Source organism: Anopheles merus, chromosome 2R, assembly GCF_017562075.2.
Source record: "Anopheles merus strain MAF chromosome 2R, AmerM5.1, whole genome shotgun sequence".
Taxonomy (NCBI): domain Eukaryota; kingdom Metazoa; phylum Arthropoda; class Insecta; order Diptera; family Culicidae; genus Anopheles; species Anopheles merus.
This window is the reverse complement of record NC_054082.1, coordinates 41653346-41672872: the sequence shown is the minus strand read 5'-3', so window position 1 is coordinate 41672872 and position 19527 is coordinate 41653346. Positions and strand designations below refer to the sequence as shown.

The following is a 19527-nucleotide window of genomic DNA, read 5'->3' as shown; positions in this document are numbered from 1 at the left end:
AAATATCTTTGAGCTGTTTTGTGTGAGCTTGTTAATAGTTATTAAAACAAACAAACGACCGAACATGAATATTTTAAGAGTTTTGGCGCATTTAAAGGGACATAATGTTAAAAAGAAGGAAAAAGAGAAAAGAATTTATTAGTTTACATTAAAAGCTTTTTACGTCGTGCATACAATTCAAGCTATGTACTGCTTATTTATGCCGCCATGTATGCAAATTGTATGACACAACAGTTATTTCTAAAATGGTCCATACAAAACATTCCTGCCTTAATGTATGCAATTTGTGAGGTAATATTGCAGAGCTTTACATTATCCATTACACCAAACAAATGACCGAATCAATCATTTTGTTTATACAAATTACAACGAAACCAATTGATGAAGGAAAACCAGAGCAAACTGTCGGAACCCAAAATCAAAAAGGAACTCAAGTGCCACAAATTAAGCTTAAACGACTGGAAAATTAAATATCCATAGAAAAAACGAAAGCTCCATAGCTTCACTGATTTGCTCAATAGATGGCGTATTATAACTCATGATAATATTGCTGTTCTTTGCTTTCAATATGTTTCGACAAGCTTCATCTAATCATGACATATGTAGTCTTCTAACTTTCCGAGCAAAATCTATATTAATGGTCGTGGGGTCAGATACGCGGGTATCAACACCATCGACCATTACTCAAATCTCACTTGCTTCAGTGCTGGTGGTTTCCACTGGAGTTTAGTATTCATATAATCGTATCGTCGTTCTGAGCCGGTCTCGCAGTACAATCGTCAACTCGTATGCCCGTCATGGGTTCAAGCCCAAAATGGACCTTGCCGCGTAGGACTGACTATCCTGATATGGGGGGATCAATAAGTCACTGAAAGCCAATCCCACAAGTGGTACAGGCAGGGCTTGACCGACAACGGTTGTTGAGCCAAAAGAAGAAGAAGAAGATCGCCGTTCTAGTTCTAGTTCGATGCATAACTTCAATGCGAAAGCATATAACAGCATAGAGGGAGGGAGAAAGCTCTTAAAGCGAGGAAAGTGCTCCACTGGTTGGGTATCTCACCAACAGGTGGCGCCACCAGCTTTTTTGTTATTTTTAGAATGCATCAGTCGTTCACCGTCTGCCAAACGAAGTATTTCTGTATTCCATTTAGGTAGAGAGCTTGAGTCGTTTAGAACCCATTTAGTGGTCGTTTAGTGGATTTGTGGCACTCGGGTATGTACTGTTCAAAATTGCTCAATAATCCGAGCTATTCCCAAATAACCAACATACCGAAAACGCCACCAATTTCCTGTACTAAAAATCCAGTTGCATCGAAAAAGCCAAAAAACTGTCAGTTTGGTGGGTTAAACCACACATCTACAGAATCGGCCACTTCAATGTTTGTTGAAGTCAGTTTTTTATGCACGGGTAATTCATTTACTCAACATGTATCACCCAAAAATGTGTTTAATTGTGCAAAGGAAGCTATAAAACTTGTGTGTTTAAGTTGAATTGTTGTTAAAAATATTTGTGTAAGATGTGGATGTGTGTGTTTGTTTACTAGCGAATGGACTCTTTCATTTCGCTGGTCAGTGCACCGTTTATTTATTAATAATATTACCGAAGTTATACTGTGATGTAAGTGAATGAGCTAAAGTAATCGATGTGTTAAAATCATGTTCAACATATTGACCTTAGCCCGCACTTGATCCATCTTTTTCTCGTCAACATGTTTGGAAAAGGTGGGCCAAGCGTGGGCAAGGTCAATACATCTTATTAGAACTGACAGCTTCAGTTGTTCTAAAATTTGGTGGGTTAACGACTGAATCGACCACCGCTAACCCACGTGGGTTTGAAGTGGCTTTACAGTGGGTTAAGGCCGATTTGGTTATTTGAGATTAACATCCACCTCCGAATCAAAATTCAGTGTATTCGTCATATTAAAAAAAATTAACGATATCTTCAATTATGTAGAACACAAGGAACAAAGAACTTTCGTATCTGCATGCGATAACTATCGAGAATCATGAACCATCACCATGATCATCATCATTATAAAAGAATTTTGCTGCTTGGGATGGTGGCCCAACATCTTCGCTGTCAAAGGCACATCTTTCTCGCAGGGTGCATCTATACACCTTGCGCATAATCAGCAATAACAACACAACAATCATCGAACTCTGCTTTCCTCACGATATTTGCCTTCGTCCACCCGAAAACGCAACAATGGCCCACATCCAGTACGTCGACGGGCTGATACGAGAATATATTCTGTTCCGGGGGTTTTCCAGCACGCTGAAAGCGTTCGACAATGAGCTGAAAAGCGACAAGGACAAAAGCTTTCGCGTGGACAAAGTGATCGAACAGATACAGCTGCTGATACACAATCACGATTTGGGCGGATTGCGTGAACTGTGGGCCCATTTAAATAATCATTTGTTTCGTAATTTGGAGCACCATTTCGCCACCGGTAAGTGAAAACGGTAATGTACCGTTAGTGTACCCGTTCGTGGCGTTGTGGCGTAACTGTGTGATGATAATTATGTTGCTTTTTTTCAGCGGTAAATAAGCTAGAACAGTCTGTGCTAAAGTTCTACCTCATCGTGGCGTACACCTCGAACAAAACGGACAAAATTACGGAATTTTTCACGAAACTTTCACCCGAGCTCGTCAGTCAGAGCGAATGGAAGGAGTGGTTTTGTAAGTGGCAGGTGAAAAAGAGTTCCCTCAGCTTGTGCCCGCTCAATTTGTCGTGCTTTATTTTCAGTTTTCCCGTTTTGTAAAAACCCCGAGGAGCATGCAGCGTTCGCCGTTTGCTTCACGAAACAGTGGCAGGACACGTTGCTCATCTCGCTGCACAACTTCCTGTCCACCATCTACCAGTGCATGCCGCAACCGATTATAGCGAAGGCCGAATCCGAGGGATGTCTCATAAAAAAGCTACAGGAAGAGAATAGTCTGTTGCGCAGCAAGCTGGCCACCATCCAGCAGCAGCAGTACCAGCTGCAGTCTGCTGGCCCTGGTTCCGGGCACCATTCGCGGCTGAGCGGTGGGTCCGCCGGTGCCGACCAGAGGGTTACGGCTGACGGCCGAATCCGCTACTCGACGCGACCCTCCTCCAGCATGCTTTCGCTGAACGATCTGCAACCGTTTGGCATTCCACCGCCGACCCACATCGTGGACGATTTCTACATCATCGCGCAGGAATCGAACAGCCTCGGCAGTGCGGCTGAAAGTCAGGCCCGTGGCTTGAAGTCGTTGATCCGGAACATCGGGTCCGGCGGCAGCCCGGTGCTCGGGCGGCGGGAAGCAGCCCTGGAGCGCAACAAAAAGCGCTCCGGGAGTGTCGGCAGCCGGGGAAATTGGATCCACAGCTAAGCGAGCGGCGGGGCAGCGTTTCCAAGCAAACATTCCGTGCGGCTGTATCACCTTCAACCACCATTTTCTCATGTACCCGTAATAAGCTTTACACACACACACACACACACACACCCCCTCCGGGCACGGTTCACAGTAGTCACATTAAATGCTTTATTTCCCAATCGTGTTCGTGCATTAAAATACTGTCTGTTATTTAGCATACTGAATTAGCGTAAGGCAAACCGAACGTAGTAAGGCTGCAACATTAAAGAATGCGTCAGGCTAATCGCTCACGCAAAAGGCCACCATGCTCTGGAAGTTCCTGGAACTTCTACCATAGTAAATAGCAAAAGCCGTTCCCAGCTTTCCGTTTTGCTCGCGAACGTACGCGTAGTAGTGCGGTACATAAATATCGTTGGCTCGTTTCAAAATTATGTTTTGTGATGTATATATGAGATTCAAAAACATTTGCCTTTTGTGTTACTGGTTTTTAGGCACCGCCAATTAGTGCGCAGAGAGCACGCTTGTAGTCGCCGGAACATTCGTTCTGAAATGATGGAAGAGAAGTTCGCTTAGTTTATGTTGTGTACGATCGACGCAACGGGGGAGATCATTTTGTGCCAGAAAATTGTGCATGGAAACCAGAGGATAGAGCAATGTTAGATGATGAAAAGGTTTTAGATAGCTTATCAAACGGGCCAGCATCGACATTTCTTTGCATCGATGGTGAAACGTTTCTGTTTAGTACAAAGCAAGGACTAGCATATCTATGATTACCTCCTGATTGGATGCATTCATTTCGGTGTTACCCGTATCCAACAGAGCCGGACGACACCGTTGCCGGAGGTAAACATACAGGGAAAGAACGAAAAACATACATACACGCAGTGTCAATGATCGTTACAATCAAGCTATGAGGCTAACATCGTTCCACACGAGCTTTACAAACTACGGGAATGAATTCAAGGCGCAAAATTTTGCTCACTTACCCGCACGGCGCTCAGCAGCGTCTTGTTGTACATCTGCTCGAACTCATCCTTCACGTTCTGCAGATCGATCTCCGACCGCGACACAATGATCCGGATCAGCTTCTCATCATCCGTGCCCGCCCCATCCATCGCTTTGTGCAGCCGCTTGGCAAAGAAGTGCGGTGCCATCTGGACGCACTCGACGATCGCACTAAGCGCCTCGTACAGTTCACCGCTCAGCTCGCTCTTCATCGCTTGCTCGATCGTTTGGCCGGAAAGCTTCTTGTACTCCTCGAACACAATCTCGAGCTGGTCGAAGGAGGCGTGCGCCAGTATCTTGTAGAACACTTCCTCGTCCGTGCCGAGCTTGCCCTCGCCCGCATCGTACAGCTGCTTCGCCTGCTCGACGGCCAGATCCGCATCGACCGTACCCTGTGCGTCACGGGCACCGACAATGATCATGGTCAGAAGCCGGCGGAAGCTACCGTCCGTCTCACTGCACAGATGCTCGGCCAGCGGCCGGCCGTACATCTCCTCGTAGCAGTCGACGATCTTCTTCACCTCCTCGTTCGTCTGCGGGGCCAGCACCTCGATCAGCGTGTCCTCGTCCGTGCCCATGCCCTTCATCGCTTTGTTCAGCTGCTTGCACAGATACTTCTCCGGTGGCATCATCAGCCCAACGATGACGTCCTCGAACTTGCCGCCGAGCTCTGACTTCAAATCGTCAATTAAATCCTACAACAACAACAACAACAACATTCCACGCGCAATCATTTAATCACTCTATCTCTCTCTCTCCCTCTCATTCTAGTCGGATGAGTCATCAACGCCACTTGCTTACCCGTCCCAGCTCGCTGCTGTACTGCTCCATGATTTGCTGGCGCTGGGCGTTGCTGCGAGCGCAAAGAATGTCGATGATGGCCTGCTCGTCCGTCCCGAAGCCCTTCATCGCGCCCCGCAGCGCATTCGCGTCCGCGGAAGCGTCAAAATCCTCCGCCGGAACGACCGTCGGAACAGGCTGGAGGGGTGTTTGGGAGTTGTAAAAAAGGGAATTACAATTACATACAGTGTCACACACAAAGCCACACACACGAACACGTCAGCCAAGCAACGGGAAAATCGATCGATACTGGCATGTGCCCAAACAGTTTTGGGAGGGAAAACGCGGATTTTTTCCACTTACCGTATAATACCAGGACATTTTGTCGATGCAGTTGATTCTCGCCCAAACAACAGCAAAAGACACAAAATACGTTCGAGATTGCTGTGATAAAGTTGAGAGGGGAATTTGGGCGCAAAAAATAGCTACACGCAGCCAACACCTTGTCAGCACCACCGTACGAATGAAGCGGAATGAATGGGAAACATCGTAACGGACCGCGGATCGTCGTAGTTGGCCGGGCCTTCTACCACCTCCAACGCAATGCGTTTTCTTCCTCTTCTTTTGCCGTGGTTGAAGTTCATCGGCTGAAGGTAGGTTTCCACGTAGCCGACGCCGTCAACTGGTCAATGCATTATCGGAGAGAAGTTGTTTGATGATTGGCAGCATTTTGACCGTATATCGTGTTCCACCTGATAACGATGGGTGCATTGATTCGTGCACACGCCACATATCGGAGCATAATTGCGGGAAGGCGGAGCAACGCGAAGGAAAGTGACTTAAATTGTTCACAGACAGTGAAAGCACAAACGTGAACGACAGTTTTTGCATTGTTTTCTTGGAAACAAATCATACGCAGTTTCGGGTAAACCTGATCGTTCACTGCATAAGCGTAGTTTGCACACAGCACAGGATGTAAACATGTTGTTATGCTCGTTTCTAATGTCGGTATACATTTCACTGTTTTGTTTTCTATTCCTCAAATAATATATTTGCAATGCTCGCTAACACTTTTTTAACACCTCTATGCAAAATTAGGTCAATAAAGAATGAAAAAAACCCACAAACTCACGGGGTTCATCCAAGTCAACATGTGTACGGCGCGTGTTTACCGCGCTTGTCAGAATACGCATACCATCGTACCGCGAATACAGCGAAGACGCTGCTACGCTCGACACGAACAGGTTCTTGCGGTTTAGATTCTCCAGCATTGCTGTGTATTGCGTCGCTACGATTTCTGCGTACGCGTTTATTTATTCTTGCTAACTGTTTTCATCTTTTCGCACGCGTCGCCGTTTTGGACCGTGCCCATTGACGCTAAACGGACCGGCCGCTTGTGGGGTGTGATTTCGATTCGACTTCTACTTTCGGTGTTGCTGTGTTGCCTAGTGGCTTTGCCGCATCCAGTTCCGTTGCAGCTGTCGGCGAGCTAATTGTGTTAAATTGTCTGTTAGTCTTAAACCAACATGTCGTGGTACTATACGGTGAGTAGCAGGTGTGAAGAAGCTGCGAGAGCAAAAAAAAAACATGTCTTTTCGTGCATTCCACCTCCCAATTCATTCAGTCAAATGTGCTCCACTAAAAACAATGTGTTGTGTCTGCTTGACCCACAATGCTCCTCCACAGCCCCACCCGACCGTTGTGCCGGCGGAAGACTTCGATGCATCGGCCGACGCCAATGCACTCCGGAAGGCGATGAAAGGTTTCGGCACGGACGAGCAGGCCATCATCGACATTCTCTGTGCCCGTTCGAACGGTCAGCGGCAGGAGATAGCGGAAGCGTTCAAGCGTGAATTGGGCAGGGTAAGTGTTGGTGATCGGTAACAACAACTAAAATCTAGTTATAAATCCCCTCCATTTGTTAGGATTTGATCGACGATCTGAAGTCGGAGCTGGGCGGCAAGTTTGAGGACGTCATCCTGGGGCTGATGCTGCGCCCGGAAGCGTACCTGTGCAAGCAGCTGCACAAAGCGATGGACGGTATCGGGACCGACGAAAAGTCGCTGATCGAAATCATCTGCCCGCAGACGAACGATCAGATACGGGCGATCGTCGACTGCTACGAGGAGATGTACAGCCGGCCCCTGGCCGAGCATCTGTGCAGCGAAACGTCCGGCAGCTTCCGCCGGCTGCTGACCATGATCATCGTTGGATCGCGCGATCCGCAGGGCACGGTCGATCCGGAGCTGGCCGTCGAGCAGGCCAAGCAGCTGTACGATGCGGGCGAGGGCAAGCTCGGCACGGACGAGGAAGTGTTCTACAAGATACTGGCGCACGCCTCCTTCGACCAGCTCGAGATTGTGTTCGAGGAGTACAAAAGTTTGTCCGGCCGTACGATCGAGCAGGCACTGAAGGCGGAACTGAGCGGTGAGCTTTATGATGCGCTCAGCGCGATCGTAGAGTGCGTCCAGATGGCACCGCACTTCTTTGCCAAGCGGCTGCACAAAGCGATGGATGGCGTGGGTACGGACGACGCAACGCTGATCCGGATCATTGTGTCGCGGTCGGAGATCGATTTGCAGAACATTAAGGATGAGTTCGAGCAGATGTACAACAAGACGCTAGTCAGTGCCGTGCGGGTAAGTTGTGTTGTGCGACCTCCTGCGGGTCAACCTATTCCCGTCCCTCATCTCAAATGGTGTCAATCATCTCACTCTCTCCTTTCCAAACAGAGCGAAACATCCGGCGACTACAAACGGGCGCTCTGTGCTCTGATCGGAAATGCTTAAGCACGAGCCGCCGAGCACAGGCCGAGCATCTTCTCCATGATGAGTTGTTTCTAATCAAGTATTCTGAACAGCGCGTACACGAAAGCATGCCTTTTTATTATAATACCACCCCCTCACCCGGGTTTTGGGAGAATGTGTGTCAAATTTCTTGTTTATCAATAAACATTTTAATCACACTCTATCGCAAATAAAACCATTTCTAATTACTGTGGCATTATTTACTTTTTTTGGTAAACTGTGACGATAATTAAACACAACACAACCCACACAGATTAGTCCACGATAAATTATGTTTGGGCGTGGTCCGATAGCAACTACTGCACGGTCCAACATTTTCGTCTCGTTTTCCGTTAACAGACGACATGGGCGCCGCCTGGTCGCATGTTTCGTGTTGTAACCAGACGTATACTAGTAATGTTTTCCTTTACATGTTTTTGATGAAGAGAAAGAGTGTGAGGGAGAAAGCGAAGAAGTGATGAACAAAATCAATAGTGTGTCGTCATGTTAGTAAGACATCACGCTGTTCCACCATCAAAACAAATCCCACTAGCACCTATTAACGCGAAACGGAAACTACGAACCGTTCAATACATTAATTGGGGCGCCTAATGTGGTTCCGGAGGGTGAAAGGGGGATGTTGTTGGGAAATGGAATTTTAATGACAATTTCTTTAGCCTAAGTACAACCATTAGAAAGGCGCCAAAACAAATTGAGTCGCAAGGAATGATACAAGTTTTACAGTTTTGAACATTCTGAATACAAAAGTTTTAAATAATGTAATGATCGTTTAAATATATTTCATTGTAATTTAAGTAATCATTGTGTAACATTGATTAATATTAGAAATGTATTAGAACGTTACTGTTCAGTTTCACATGACTCATCTTGTTATTCGCAATAAGAACCATCAGATATTAATATTGGCACTATGCCATCGGCCATACGGCGTCGCTCTCCATGGTCTCTCTCTCTCTCTCGCTCTCTCTAACTGATTGTGATCGTAAAACCGCGCTCGCGTTCTCTCAAACCCCGACGAGACGAGATGCTAACCGATTTGTGAGCGAAGGCTCAAATGACATCAAAGCATAAATTGAACTGTAAACCCTCTCGAGCGCGGATAATCGTACACTCTTCCATACGCAACGGAACCGCGCGTGTCGTCGTTCTCAGGGTCGCCTCAACTCCCTTTAGTAGGTTCGTGGTTCGCATAAATAAGTGGCTGTGATCTTGTGACGTGTCTTGTTTTTCCGCACGATCTAGTAAAACCGATCGCGTGTGGGGCATTTAAGTGATTCACATCCGCCTGTAGTGAGGTTTTGGGGCGTTCCCTGTGCTGCTGCTTTCCTATCGACAGTAAAGTTTTCTCTCCTATCAGCAATGTCGTGGTATTATGTGGTGAGTGTGATATCTATTTTTAGCACATTGTGGAATACAAAAAAAAACCCTCAAAGCAGATGCTAACAAAAGTGTTGTTAATGCATTTGTTGAGGCATAAAATGTAATGATGTATGTGTGTGTGTGTGGTGTTTGCCGGTGTAATGCTGTGGAACGTGCTCGATCGAACGCTTGTGCATCTATTGGAGTACAAAAAATTGAAGCCATGATGGTGTGTCGATCAGAGATCATATGACATACCTCACACAACCTTGACACAGCTTGCTATGGCTACCGATGTGTATCACGATGCGCTGTTGAACGTTTCTAACGCAAATTACGATGTCAACCTAATTACAGCCCAAGCCCACCGTAGTTCCGGCGGAAAACTTCAACCCATCGGAGGATGCTGCCGCCCTTCGCAAAGCGATGAAGGGCTTCGGTACGGACGAGCAGGCCATCATCGACATACTGTGCGCCCGGAGCAACTATCAGCGGCAGCAGATAGAGGCCGCCTTCAAGAACGAGCTGGGCCGGGACCTCGTGAAGGACCTGAAATCCGAGCTGAGCGGCAAGTTCGAGGACGTCATCGTAGGCCTGATGACACCGCCGGTCAACTACCTGTGCAAGCAGCTGTACAAAGCGATGGACGGCATCGGGACGGACGAGAAGGCGCTGATCGAGATACTGTGCTCGCAGGACAACGATCAGATGCACGAGATTGCCCGCACGTACGAGACGATGTACGATCGACCGCTGGCCGAGCACGTGTGCACGGAAACGTCCGGCAGCTTCCGCCGGCTGCTTACCCTGATTATTACCGGCACGCGCCAGGACCCGTCGGAGCCGGCCGATCCCGATCTGGCCGTCGAGCAGGCGAAGCAGCTGTACGATGCGGGCGAGGCCAAGCTGGGCACGGATGAGTCGGTGTTTTATAAGATTCTGGCCCACGCATCCTTCTCCCAGCTGGAGCTGGTGTTCGAGGAGTACAAGAAGCTTACCGGGCGTACGATCGAGCAGGCACTGAAGGCGGAGATCAGCGGCGATTTCTACGACGCCCTCAGCGCGATCGTTGAGTGTGTCCAGATGGCGCCCCACTTCTTTGCCAAGAAGCTGTTCAAAGCAATGGACGGTCTCGGCACGGACGACAAAACGCTGATCCGCATCATCGTCACCCGGGCGGAGATCGATCTGCAGAACATTAAGGACGAGTTCGAGCAAATGTACAACAAGACGCTGCTCAGTGCGGTTAAGGTAATGGTTAAAGTTGACCTAATGGTAGAAAGCAAAATCAATAAATGGAGATTTTCCTTTTTGTATTTCCCACAGAGCGAAACATCCGGCGACTACAAGCGTGTGCTGTGTGCGCTGATTGGAGGTGCATAATCAAAGCTCGAACGGAACAACAACGCATAATCATAATCGTTATCTCTATTTTAATGTTTCATGTTGAGCCATTTTAATGTTAGCGTAAGATTACACCAAAATCCTCATTAGTGACTTTACGAAGCACATCCAATCTATTTTGACTACTTTTACAATGCTTTGCAAAACCAGAAACATAACAGAGCGAAGAACGATCACCATACAGATGATCATGGAATATGAACACTTAAGTGCCAATGTATTTTTTACAATAATACATACACTCACATACATTCTTTCTTACATGACAATGAAAAGCTTATTATAATGTGTAGGTATTGTAAACCCTGAACTCACTAATTGAACTGCAATTGTCTGACAAATACAGTCTGACCTCACTGGTGGAGGATGATATGCCAACTATTAAATAAAATTTGCTTTTTGTTGGCACGTTTTTCCATACGAAAAATTACCTCAAACGCATTTCAACTGAAAAGCGTTCAACTATACAATTCTGACTGTGTTTAATTTAAGCTTTTTAGTTGGCTTGTTTCTTTACTATAAATTCCTGATTTTATTGTCAGAAGTTGAGAATAATTTTTTGATTTTTTTCAAAAATGGGTTTTATTTAAAATCGCGTACTTTGCACTTGATCTTCGTCGGCGGTTGTACTGTCAGCCAACTAAAAAGCGTTCAATTACTGAGTTCCGACAGTATTTGGTATTTTTTAATAAAAACATATTTTGACCACGGTATTATGTGCTGTGAAAACGGTATCAGTAGTTGAATTCTTGTTTTTGTAACATCTCAAGAGCATTTCTTAGCCACATGGACCAATAGTGAGATAAAAACATTTCCATAGCATGCGTCTCACTGTTTTCTTTACATTGAATTACGTTTACGAAGCTCCCGCATGAGTTTGGAAAAAAGGGATATTTATTATGCAGCAGCGAAACTTAGACTAAATTGCTGGAATTGATGTTTGGTGCTGTTCTCTGCCTGCTGGTCATATTGCCAACCACCTGACATGATCATGTTTGTCTCGTCAGTATGGTGTCGGCTGCATGCCGGACGGACTATCTGATAAATACCACACCGAATGTGGAGGTTCCGTTCGCGATCTGCGCCGGTTGTCGTGGAAACTAGCTTCCAGTGTAGTTCCCGTTGGAACATGACTTGCGCGTAGTGCGACATCGGCGGCTCGCTGGCGACCGTATATTTGCTTAGCACCTGTGTACATATCTATTGAATAAATATTGTAAATCCTCAAGCTTTCACTATTGTAAGCACTGAGCTATGCACAGCTATCGAAAAAACTGGCATCCATTTTCGAACCCTTGAGACAGAACAATATTAAAATCAAAGCATCAAACACGACAAGATATCATAATTGGTTGAGAAACGGTGCAATGGTATTGAAATAAGGTAAGCAACCCTGCAAACAAACACGCATCAAAACACAGCGAATTTAAATTGTTGTGCAATCTGTCATTACGCATGACGGCAGAGCTAGCCCGCTGTGCAACCGGCTGGTTGGTGAATGCGATATCGTGCGTGTGTTGTCTTTTTTTCTCTACAAGACGAAACGAAACGGGCAAGTTACGTCGCTCCCGGAGAGCTGTAATTTGTTAAGTGAAAGTATCTAATTCCCTAACACCAATATGCATTCGCTGCTGAAGCTGTTTTCCTCCGGCACAGCCAACTATGGTAAGAGTTGGTGTAGAATTGTTTTGTCATCGTTTAAAAAAAAAGAGAACATTTCCACATTTGTGTTTGTTTTGCTTTCTTCCCCGCGGCATAGGCTTGCAGCAATTCCGCACCGTCGCCACCAAACCACGCACGGCCGTGGTTATGCTCAACATGGGAGGGCCCCAAAACACGGACCAGGTACACGACTACCTGCACCGCATCATGACCGATCGCGATATGATTCAGCTGCCGGTGCAAAGGTAACGAATAGCGCACGTGCCAGCCTTCTCAAAACGGAGCACGAACGAAAAGCAAAACGGAACGTTCTCGATGCTTATCCCCATTCGATCGCGATTGTTGTTTCACTTCCAGCAAACTCGGTCCCTGGATAGCGAAACGCCGCACGCCGGAGGTGCAGAAAAAGTACAGCGAAATCGGGGGCGGTTCGCCGATTCTAAAGTGGACGAACGTGCAGGGCGAGCTGATGTGCAAACAGCTGGACAAGCTTTCGCCCGAGACGGCACCGCACAAACACTACGTTGCGTTCCGGTACGTGAACCCGCTAACGGAGGACACCTTCCGCGAGGTGGAGCGTGACCAGCCCGAGCGGGTGGTCCTGTTTTCCCAGTACCCGCAGTACAGCTGTGCCACGTCCGGCTCGAGCTTCAATGCCATCTACACCCACTTCAAGGAGAACCCGCTGAACGGGCTGGCGCAGGCCCGCTGGAGCGTGATCGACCGGTGGGGTACGCACCCGCTGCTGGCGAAAACGTTCGCCGACAACATACGCAAGGAGCTGGACAAGTTCCCCGCCGAGAAGCGCAAGGACGTGGTGCTGCTGTTCTCGGCCCACTCGCTGCCGCTGCGGGCGGTCAGCCGGGGCGATGCCTACCCGTCCGAGGTCGGCGCTACCGTGCAGAACGTCATGCAGGAGCTCGGCTGGTCGCAGCCGTACTGTCTGGTGTGGCAGTCGAAAGTGGGCCCCCTGCCCTGGCTGGAACCGTTCACCGACGACGCGATCAAGGGGTACGTGAAGCAGGGCAAGAAAAATTTCATCCTCGTGCCGATCGCGTTCGTGAACGAGCACATCGAAACGCTGCACGAGCTGGACATCGAGTACTGCGAGGAGCTGGCGCACGAGGTCGGCGCGGAGAAGATTGGCCGGGCGGCGGCTCCGAACGACCACCCGCTGTTCATCGAGGCGCTGACGGATGTGGTGCGGCACCATCTCGCCAACGGTTCGACCGTCGGGCCCAAGTTCCTGCTCCGCTGTCCGGCCTGCGTTAATCAGAAGTGCTCCGTGAGCAAGCAGTGGTTCAACCAGTTGTGCAATTAATTTAGCAAGCATTTGTTTTTCTTTTTTTTGGTTACTGATAATGGGTGCATTAAGGTCTGCAATTATAGCATGCAAAGGTTTACAAAAAAAAACGGAAGAAATCTCTTCTCACACTGCCGAACGAAACACGCTGTTGTTTGTGTGTCTGTGTGTGCGTCTTATCTCATGCTGTAAAGGCTATTTTGAAAGAAGACCTGTATCATATCACGTAAAGCAGCATGGATTGAAGATCCGTCAATTGTCGGTTGCGAACGGGGCCGATAAAGTGGCTATTGCAACACCAGATTAATGATTCATTTCAACTATCGCTACGCCAGCTTGTTCTGGGGGAATGCTGAGATGAAGTGCATCGAGCGGTTTGAACGATCCCAAAGTGGTTTAATCCAAAACCCTTCAATATTAATGGCAGCACAAATGAGTTGTTTAATTTTTTTTTCTTTCGCACAAAACACATACACGGATGTGGCTGTTCCTCGAGAAGAGACAGGAAGGCCTAATGTTATGGCTGCTGGAGATTCCTTCCAATTTGTTCCATCCAATTTTAGCACATTAATAATACTTATTAGATTTCATTTCATTAGCCTCGTTGAGAGAGGGAGATAGAAAGAGAAAACATGCGAAACGTGTTGCTATCAGCAAATGAGCGCACACGCTGCATTCGCCCGAGGAAAGTATGCCATGACATTCGGTAGTATCCTGTTCATTTCTTTAACGCTCTTTCTCTCATTGCTTTCGAAATCTCGCGGAAAATGTACTCTCGCTCACAGTTTTGGTGGAAAATTCCACTCAAAAAAGGACGAAATCTCAAATCCCCGTACCGAACGATGTTGCTTGGACGACCATGTCCTTGCTCACAAAGAGCAGAAAGAGAGGAAGAAGAGAGCAGGCTACGGAGAGAGCAAGCCGTACAAAAATTGCCATTTTCATTTTTGCACTCCAACCACGGGCCACAGTTCACCCGTTGTCGTCCTAGGGTAGGTGTGGAGGGCTTGGTCCTTGCTGGCGGATTGCGTGGTGATACGCACGAACTGGCGTCGATTAAAATGGGTTGCAGCCATGCTGGTGTACTGTTCGGCTGGCCATCGTTTACGCGGAACTGACCCGCACGATTCCCGGTTGTACTGCTAAAACGGGGCAAAAAGGCACCCCACATAAACACAAACGCGCGCGCGAGGGAATCGGTTCGTTCCTGTCTGCCAAAGGGAGCATTACGCAGCAACAACGCAAAGGTGATAGTGGTGGTGTGGTGTACCAGGTTCGTAGGATTGATGCGCATCAAGGTTGTTTGGGCGAAAATTTTGGGTGTGGAGTAATGGTTTCGTGTTGTGTGAACTGTTCTACTGTACAAACGTGTAAGACGGAACTGTAATTTGCTTTTTTGTTGTTGTTGTTGGGTTGTTCTACTCCATCAACTTAGGCTACACGCAATTATCGAACGAGCAACGTAGGGAAGCAGCGCACAGGCCATCCTCTACGAGCACACCTCTCCCGCACCACAACACTAGAATAGCTGTCTACAGTCACTCAGCCCAGGTTGCGCCCAGGTAGCCGAAGGATGGTCACGAAGAAAAGCGTCGACATAGAGAAGGAAAAACTTGCGAAAAACATGTACTCCGGCTGCTCCGGTGGCAGTGGCAGCACGACCTCCGGCCATCTTCCAGCGGCCAAATCGTCCAGTGCGGCAGGGAGCACCACGGCCGGCCCGTGCAACACGGTAGTAAGCTTCAGCCCGGGCACGATGGCCAACAGCAGCAGCCATATGGTGCAGCAGATCCTTCCCCCCGGCCAGGATGCGCCCAACATACTCGTGTACAAAAAGATGGAAGCCATCGTGGAGCGGATGCAAACCGAGGGCAGCGGTGTGTCGGTGCGCACGGTCAAGGCGTTCATGAGCAAGGTGCCGTCCGTGTTTACCGGGGCCGATCTGATCCAGTGGATCATGGCGAACCTGACGGTGGACGACATTAGCGAGGCGCTGCACCTGGCGCACCTGCTCGCGTCCCACGGCTATCTCTTCCCGATCGACGACCATCAGCTGACGGTGCGCAACGATGGCACGTTCTACCGCTTCCAGACGCCCTACTTCTGGCCGTCCAACTTCTGGGAGCCGGAAAACACCGACTACGCCATCTATCTCTGCAAGCGCACGATGCAGAACAAGACGCGGCTCGAGCTCGCCGACTACGAGGCAGAAAATCTGGCCAAGCTGCAGAAGATGTTCTCCCGCAAGTGGGAGTTCATCTTCATGCAGGCCGAGGCGCAGAGCAAGGTGGACAAGAAGCGCGACAAGCTCGAGCGCAAGGTGCTGGACTCGCAGGAGCGCGCGTTCTGGGACGTGCACCGGCCGATGCCCGGCTGCGTCAACACGACCGAGATGGACATTAAGAAGGCGTACCGGAAAGGCGCCTCGTCGCTCGGGTCTGGGTCGGCCGGTACCGCCGCCCACAGCAATCCGGCGGAAACGATGGCCAAAACGATCGCACTGCTCAAGCAGAAGCTCGACCGTCGCACAATCAAAGTCTCCAAGGTGGCCGAATCGTACGTAAATGCCGTGGTCTTTGAGGTGGGCAGACGGATACATTTCTTTTCCCCTTCCACAGGTACATCTCGTACTATGAGCAGTATAGCGAGTTTGACTACTTTCTATCCGCTCCCGACCATCCCAATCCATGGCAGACGGATAATACCGAATTTTGGGACGCGGAGAAATTGGGGTACGTATTCCAGGGCCTGCTTACTGGAACTGGAGATATATGGAGAGGTCAAGTAACCACAACCACCGCCACCACGCTGTCCGTGTACTTTCAGCAAGGACATTCCAATGAAGCGCGTCAAACGGTGGGGCTTTAGCTTGCGGGAACTATTGAACGATCCGATCGGACGCGAGCAGTTTACCAAGTTTTTGGACAAAGAATTTAGTGGTGAAAATTTGAAGTAATAGTCAAACTACTAAGCCATTCTAGTACTAGAGCTCACATGGATTTTTCGGGCTTTTTTTGTAGATTCTGGGAAGCGATACAGGACATGAAGGCGCTGCCCCAGTCCCAGATCAAGGAGGCCGCCCAGGCAATCTGGAACGAGTACCTTGCACCGGACGCTGCCTGCCCTGTCAACATCGACTCGAAATCGCTCGAGCTGGCCCGCGACGTCGTGAAGGAGGGGGCGGCCCAGCCGAGCCGCTGGTGCTTCGATGTAGCGGCCGACCACGTGTTTTATCTGATGAAGAGTGACTCCTACTCGCGCTTCCTGCGTTCCGATATGTACAAAGAGTGTCTGAACGGCTCAAAGAAGAAGGTAAAGTCAATTCCTAACCTCTTTGGCGTAAAGTTGAATTACTAGTCTAGCTTAGATACAACTAGCATTAGCTGACGGGTGGCGGCGGCGGCGGCGGCGGCGTCAGCGGGAGCAAGGATGATGTAGTCTAGTTTGGCAACACTACATCATCCGTATCATCGTTGGCGCCATGTTCCGCAAGTGCCGCCTCGTGTCGTATGGTTTTACTTGTGCTGTTCTCGTTATCTAACAAAAAAAAAAAAAAAAAAAAAAAAACAATGGGAACACTGTGCGCCCGATTTGTAGTTCATACTGATTTTTGTAATGCTGCTTTTCTAGATAGAATAGATGCTGTGCTTGCCCGTTTTTTTCTATAATTGTTGATATGAACAGTTGAACAGTTGACATTCGCCGTTTAATCGTAACATTAAAACGCCTTCGTTCGTTTTGCGCTATCGTTTGAAGAGATACTTTCGTTGCTTCTAGATTTGAAATAGAATAGCAGTTTTGAATTTCAGCATCACATATTCACATTCATCGCAAAATCATGTTCACTCCGAGAGCTTATCAGCTGCGGTTGGAGTCACAGCAGTGAAGTGTACAAAAGTTTGTTAAAACCAAATGTTTCTGTGTTTTGGGTGTAAAATAGTGTGAAAATTAAAAAAAAAATATATATACAAAATGGGGGCAGCAGCGCCCGTTTGCGCTCTGTATTGGATTTATATTGTCGTACTCTTATAGAGCTTTTCTACATTTCTAACAAGCTACGTGTGGGGTTGGTTAGTAAAATGAAGACGCAAATTTAAACCCTCATTGGCTAACGGTAACAACAACAATCGGTTTGAAGATCCTCTTTTTCCAGACGAGCATCATCACGGTTCGAAATTGAAGAAAAGCTCCCAATAGTAGAACATGGTAGTAGATCGTGTAGTTAATCATGTCAGACATAAATTGCATCGTTCCGTTTTGTTCTTTATTGTATGTTCCGTAGCAGGGCGAAGCTGCTGATCAGTAGCAAGTCATGTGTATATTGTTTCTGTCATTATTCAATCGCTAGTTCACTGTAGTGTGTATTCTAGTACGCGCAAATCTCATCAATAGTATGGAATGCAAATTGTGCTACATTGTGCTGCATCAACAATAAGGAACACGTTGAGCAAAGAAAAGAAAGCATGCGCTCGACGAGCCAATAGCATTGCATTGTACATTTCATATAAAAAAATGTTATCCCCATTTTAATTACGCATTTCTCTTCTTCTAACTGCTCACTACTGCCACCGCACACACCACACCACCGATGTTGCTCCTTCTAACAAATGTCCCGTCATTTTTCAGACATCCGTCAAGGGACTTCGAATATTTTCCGGACGAAAAGATACGCCTGTGATAAATTAACTTTTGCCTGCTTTTAACCGTTCCGATTTTGTTTTTTTGTATTGCGCGTTTCTAAAACGCTTTTATGAGATAAACACAAAATATTCACGGTTCACACATCGACCGAGAAGAAGCATACTTTTCCGGCGGCATACGTGCCGTGTTTCTGTGTAGCATGATAGTTTGACGATAAAACCAGACCATTTTCCTCCCACAGCAAACCAGCCCCGGCGTTCGCCCAGGAGCCCGCTACGCATAAATATATCCACTATAGTGGCAAATTTAATAAATTATGATTTTGGGGGTTTCTGCAAACCATCATGTCAGTGCTTTTTAGGAAAAAAAAAACATTACTCCACGAATTGGGTTTATCGTGGCAGTTGAAATAGTAGCGAAGCATTAAACAAAATAATTGCTTTCCAATAGAATAATTTGCTTGCGCAAGTGTTAGCAAGCACAGGAGAAAAGCAAAATAGCAGTAGTCGTCAGCCTGTTGTGTTTCTGCTGCGGATTGTTACGCATCTGCTCACGGAACAGTAGACGCACAATAAAAAAAAAGGAAAAAAATGTCTATCGGGTATTCTACATAATGTGATGTGTAAATAGCGTTAGTCGTAATAGTAGCGAAACAGACAAGAAGAAGAAAAAAACTACTAAAATGTTTCCACAGTAAACAACCCGTGTGTCGTCTATCCTGCTGTGTAATGGTACTACTAAGACAATCTAATTTCACTAGCAGCGGAAGCGGAAGCCTTCTGCCACGCGCCCCCTGTGCATGATTGGTAATTGAGTTACCTTTTTACGAAAAAGTAAAAACAACACTATTGCTATAGTTACGCCCAATTACTAACGCTAACCACTAACTACTAAACTGCTATCTACTAAATTACCACTACTATTACTCTAACGTGTTGTTGAAGAAATGAAATATCAACGTTTTAAAAACGACATTACCCACCACCGGTTCGTAAACAAGAAAGACAAACAAAAACTAGTGAGAAATGTTTTAAAACATACGATTACAGAGACTAGAGACTAGTTGATTTATGATTAGCGCGCATGGGAGCAGCATTTTAAGCGGAAGATCAAGATTAAAAAAAAGACTCAACCATCGGTAGAAACATGTGCTTAGTTTAGGGAAAAAATGTTTAAATTATTAAGAGAAAAAAAAACAAACGTTAGCAAAACCAACCGCAACA

The 19527-nt window shown here is 47.3% G+C and overlaps 6 protein-coding genes across 6 annotated transcripts; 5 read left to right on the top strand and 1 right to left on the bottom strand.

The window, feature by feature from the left end:
• Positions 1–2111: 2111 nt before the first annotated feature.
• LOC121590880 (WD repeat-containing protein 91) lies at positions 2112–3799 on the top strand. Its single transcript, XM_041911014.1, has 3 exons — positions 2112–2450; positions 2540–2680; positions 2748–3799. The coding sequence occupies exons 1-3, from the start codon at positions 2207–2209 to the stop codon at positions 3356–3358; spliced, it is 996 nt and encodes a 331-aa protein (XP_041766948.1). The 5' UTR covers positions 2112–2206; the 3' UTR covers positions 3359–3799.
• On the bottom strand, positions 3488–6149 carry LOC121590883 (annexin B10-like). The gene is made up of 4 exons (XM_041911017.1): positions 5492–6149; positions 5150–5326; positions 4330–5043; positions 3488–3887 (listed from the first exon to the last, which is right to left on the bottom strand). The coding sequence occupies exons 1-4, from the start codon at positions 5507–5509 to the stop codon at positions 3831–3833; spliced, it is 966 nt and encodes a 321-aa protein (XP_041766951.1). The 5' UTR covers positions 5510–6149; the 3' UTR covers positions 3488–3830.
• Positions 6150–6266: 117 nt separating this feature from the next.
• On the top strand, positions 6267–8121 carry LOC121590882 (annexin B10-like). Its single transcript, XM_041911016.1, has 4 exons — positions 6267–6672; positions 6815–6991; positions 7054–7767; positions 7861–8121. The coding sequence occupies exons 1-4, from the start codon at positions 6655–6657 to the stop codon at positions 7915–7917; spliced, it is 966 nt and encodes a 321-aa protein (XP_041766950.1). The 5' UTR covers positions 6267–6654; the 3' UTR covers positions 7918–8121.
• Positions 8122–9008: 887 nt separating this feature from the next.
• On the top strand, positions 9009–11411 carry LOC121590881 (annexin B10-like). Its single transcript, XM_041911015.1, has 3 exons — positions 9009–9312; positions 9652–10545; positions 10621–11411. The coding sequence occupies exons 1-3, from the start codon at positions 9295–9297 to the stop codon at positions 10675–10677; spliced, it is 969 nt and encodes a 322-aa protein (XP_041766949.1). The 5' UTR covers positions 9009–9294; the 3' UTR covers positions 10678–11411.
• Positions 11412–12213: 802 nt separating this feature from the next.
• Positions 12214–13757, top strand: LOC121590879 (ferrochelatase, mitochondrial-like). The gene is made up of 3 exons (XM_041911013.1): positions 12214–12363; positions 12458–12605; positions 12718–13757. The coding sequence occupies exons 1-3, from the start codon at positions 12318–12320 to the stop codon at positions 13679–13681; spliced, it is 1158 nt and encodes a 385-aa protein (XP_041766947.1). The 5' UTR covers positions 12214–12317; the 3' UTR covers positions 13682–13757.
• A 73-nt stretch (positions 13758–13830) lies between these two features.
• LOC121590878 (regulator of G-protein signaling 7-like) lies at positions 13831–19490 on the top strand. Its single transcript, XM_041911012.1, has 6 exons — positions 13831–14936; positions 15099–16219; positions 16282–16395; positions 16490–16615; positions 16684–16975; positions 18290–19490. The coding sequence occupies exons 2-6, from the start codon at positions 15237–15239 to the stop codon at positions 18347–18349; spliced, it is 1575 nt and encodes a 524-aa protein (XP_041766946.1). The 5' UTR covers positions 13831–14936; positions 15099–15236; the 3' UTR covers positions 18350–19490.
• Positions 19491–19527: the final 37 nt, after the last annotated feature.

Bases quoted from the DNA above. Each gene is read 5' to 3' on its own strand.
- LOC121590883 (XM_041911017.1), bottom strand. The intron at 5,044-5,149 runs GTAAGCAAGTGG...TTGTTGTTGTAG, and splicing joins ACAGCAGCGAGCTGGGACGG to GATTTAATTGACGATTTGAA. The intron at 3,888-4,329 runs GTAAGTGAGCAA...CCATCATTTCAG, and splicing joins CGCTGCTGAGCGCCGTGCGG to AACGAATGTTCCGGCGACTA.
- LOC121590881 (XM_041911015.1), top strand. The intron at 10,546-10,620 runs GTAATGGTTAAA...TATTTCCCACAG, and splicing joins CGCTGCTCAGTGCGGTTAAG to AGCGAAACATCCGGCGACTA.
- LOC121590880 (XM_041911014.1), top strand. From the start codon at position 2,207: ATGGCCCACATCCAGTACGTCGACGGGCTGATACGAGAATATATTCTG. The intron at 2,451-2,539 runs GTAAGTGAAAAC...GCTTTTTTTCAG, and splicing joins GGAGCACCATTTCGCCACCG to CGGTAAATAAGCTAGAACAG. The intron at 2,681-2,747 runs GTAAGTGGCAGG...CTTTATTTTCAG, and splicing joins CGAATGGAAGGAGTGGTTTT to TTTTCCCGTTTTGTAAAAAC.
- LOC121590882 (XM_041911016.1), top strand. The intron at 6,992-7,053 runs GTAAGTGTTGGT...TCCATTTGTTAG, and splicing joins TCAAGCGTGAATTGGGCAGG to GATTTGATCGACGATCTGAA. The intron at 7,768-7,860 runs GTAAGTTGTGTT...CTTTCCAAACAG, and splicing joins CGCTAGTCAGTGCCGTGCGG to AGCGAAACATCCGGCGACTA.
- LOC121590879 (XM_041911013.1), top strand. From the start codon at position 12,318: ATGCATTCGCTGCTGAAGCTGTTTTCCTCCGGCACAGCCAACTATG. The intron at 12,364-12,457 runs GTAAGAGTTGGT...CCCGCGGCATAG, and splicing joins CTCCGGCACAGCCAACTATG to GCTTGCAGCAATTCCGCACC. The intron at 12,606-12,717 runs GTAACGAATAGC...TTTCACTTCCAG, and splicing joins ATTCAGCTGCCGGTGCAAAG to CAAACTCGGTCCCTGGATAG.
- LOC121590878 (XM_041911012.1), top strand. From the start codon at position 15,237: ATGGTCACGAAGAAAAGCGTCGACATAGAGAAGGAAAAACTTGCGAAA. The intron at 16,220-16,281 runs GTACGTAAATGC...CCCCTTCCACAG, and splicing joins GTCTCCAAGGTGGCCGAATC to GTACATCTCGTACTATGAGC. The intron at 16,976-18,289 runs GTAAAGTCAATT...GTCATTTTTCAG, and splicing joins TGAACGGCTCAAAGAAGAAG to ACATCCGTCAAGGGACTTCG.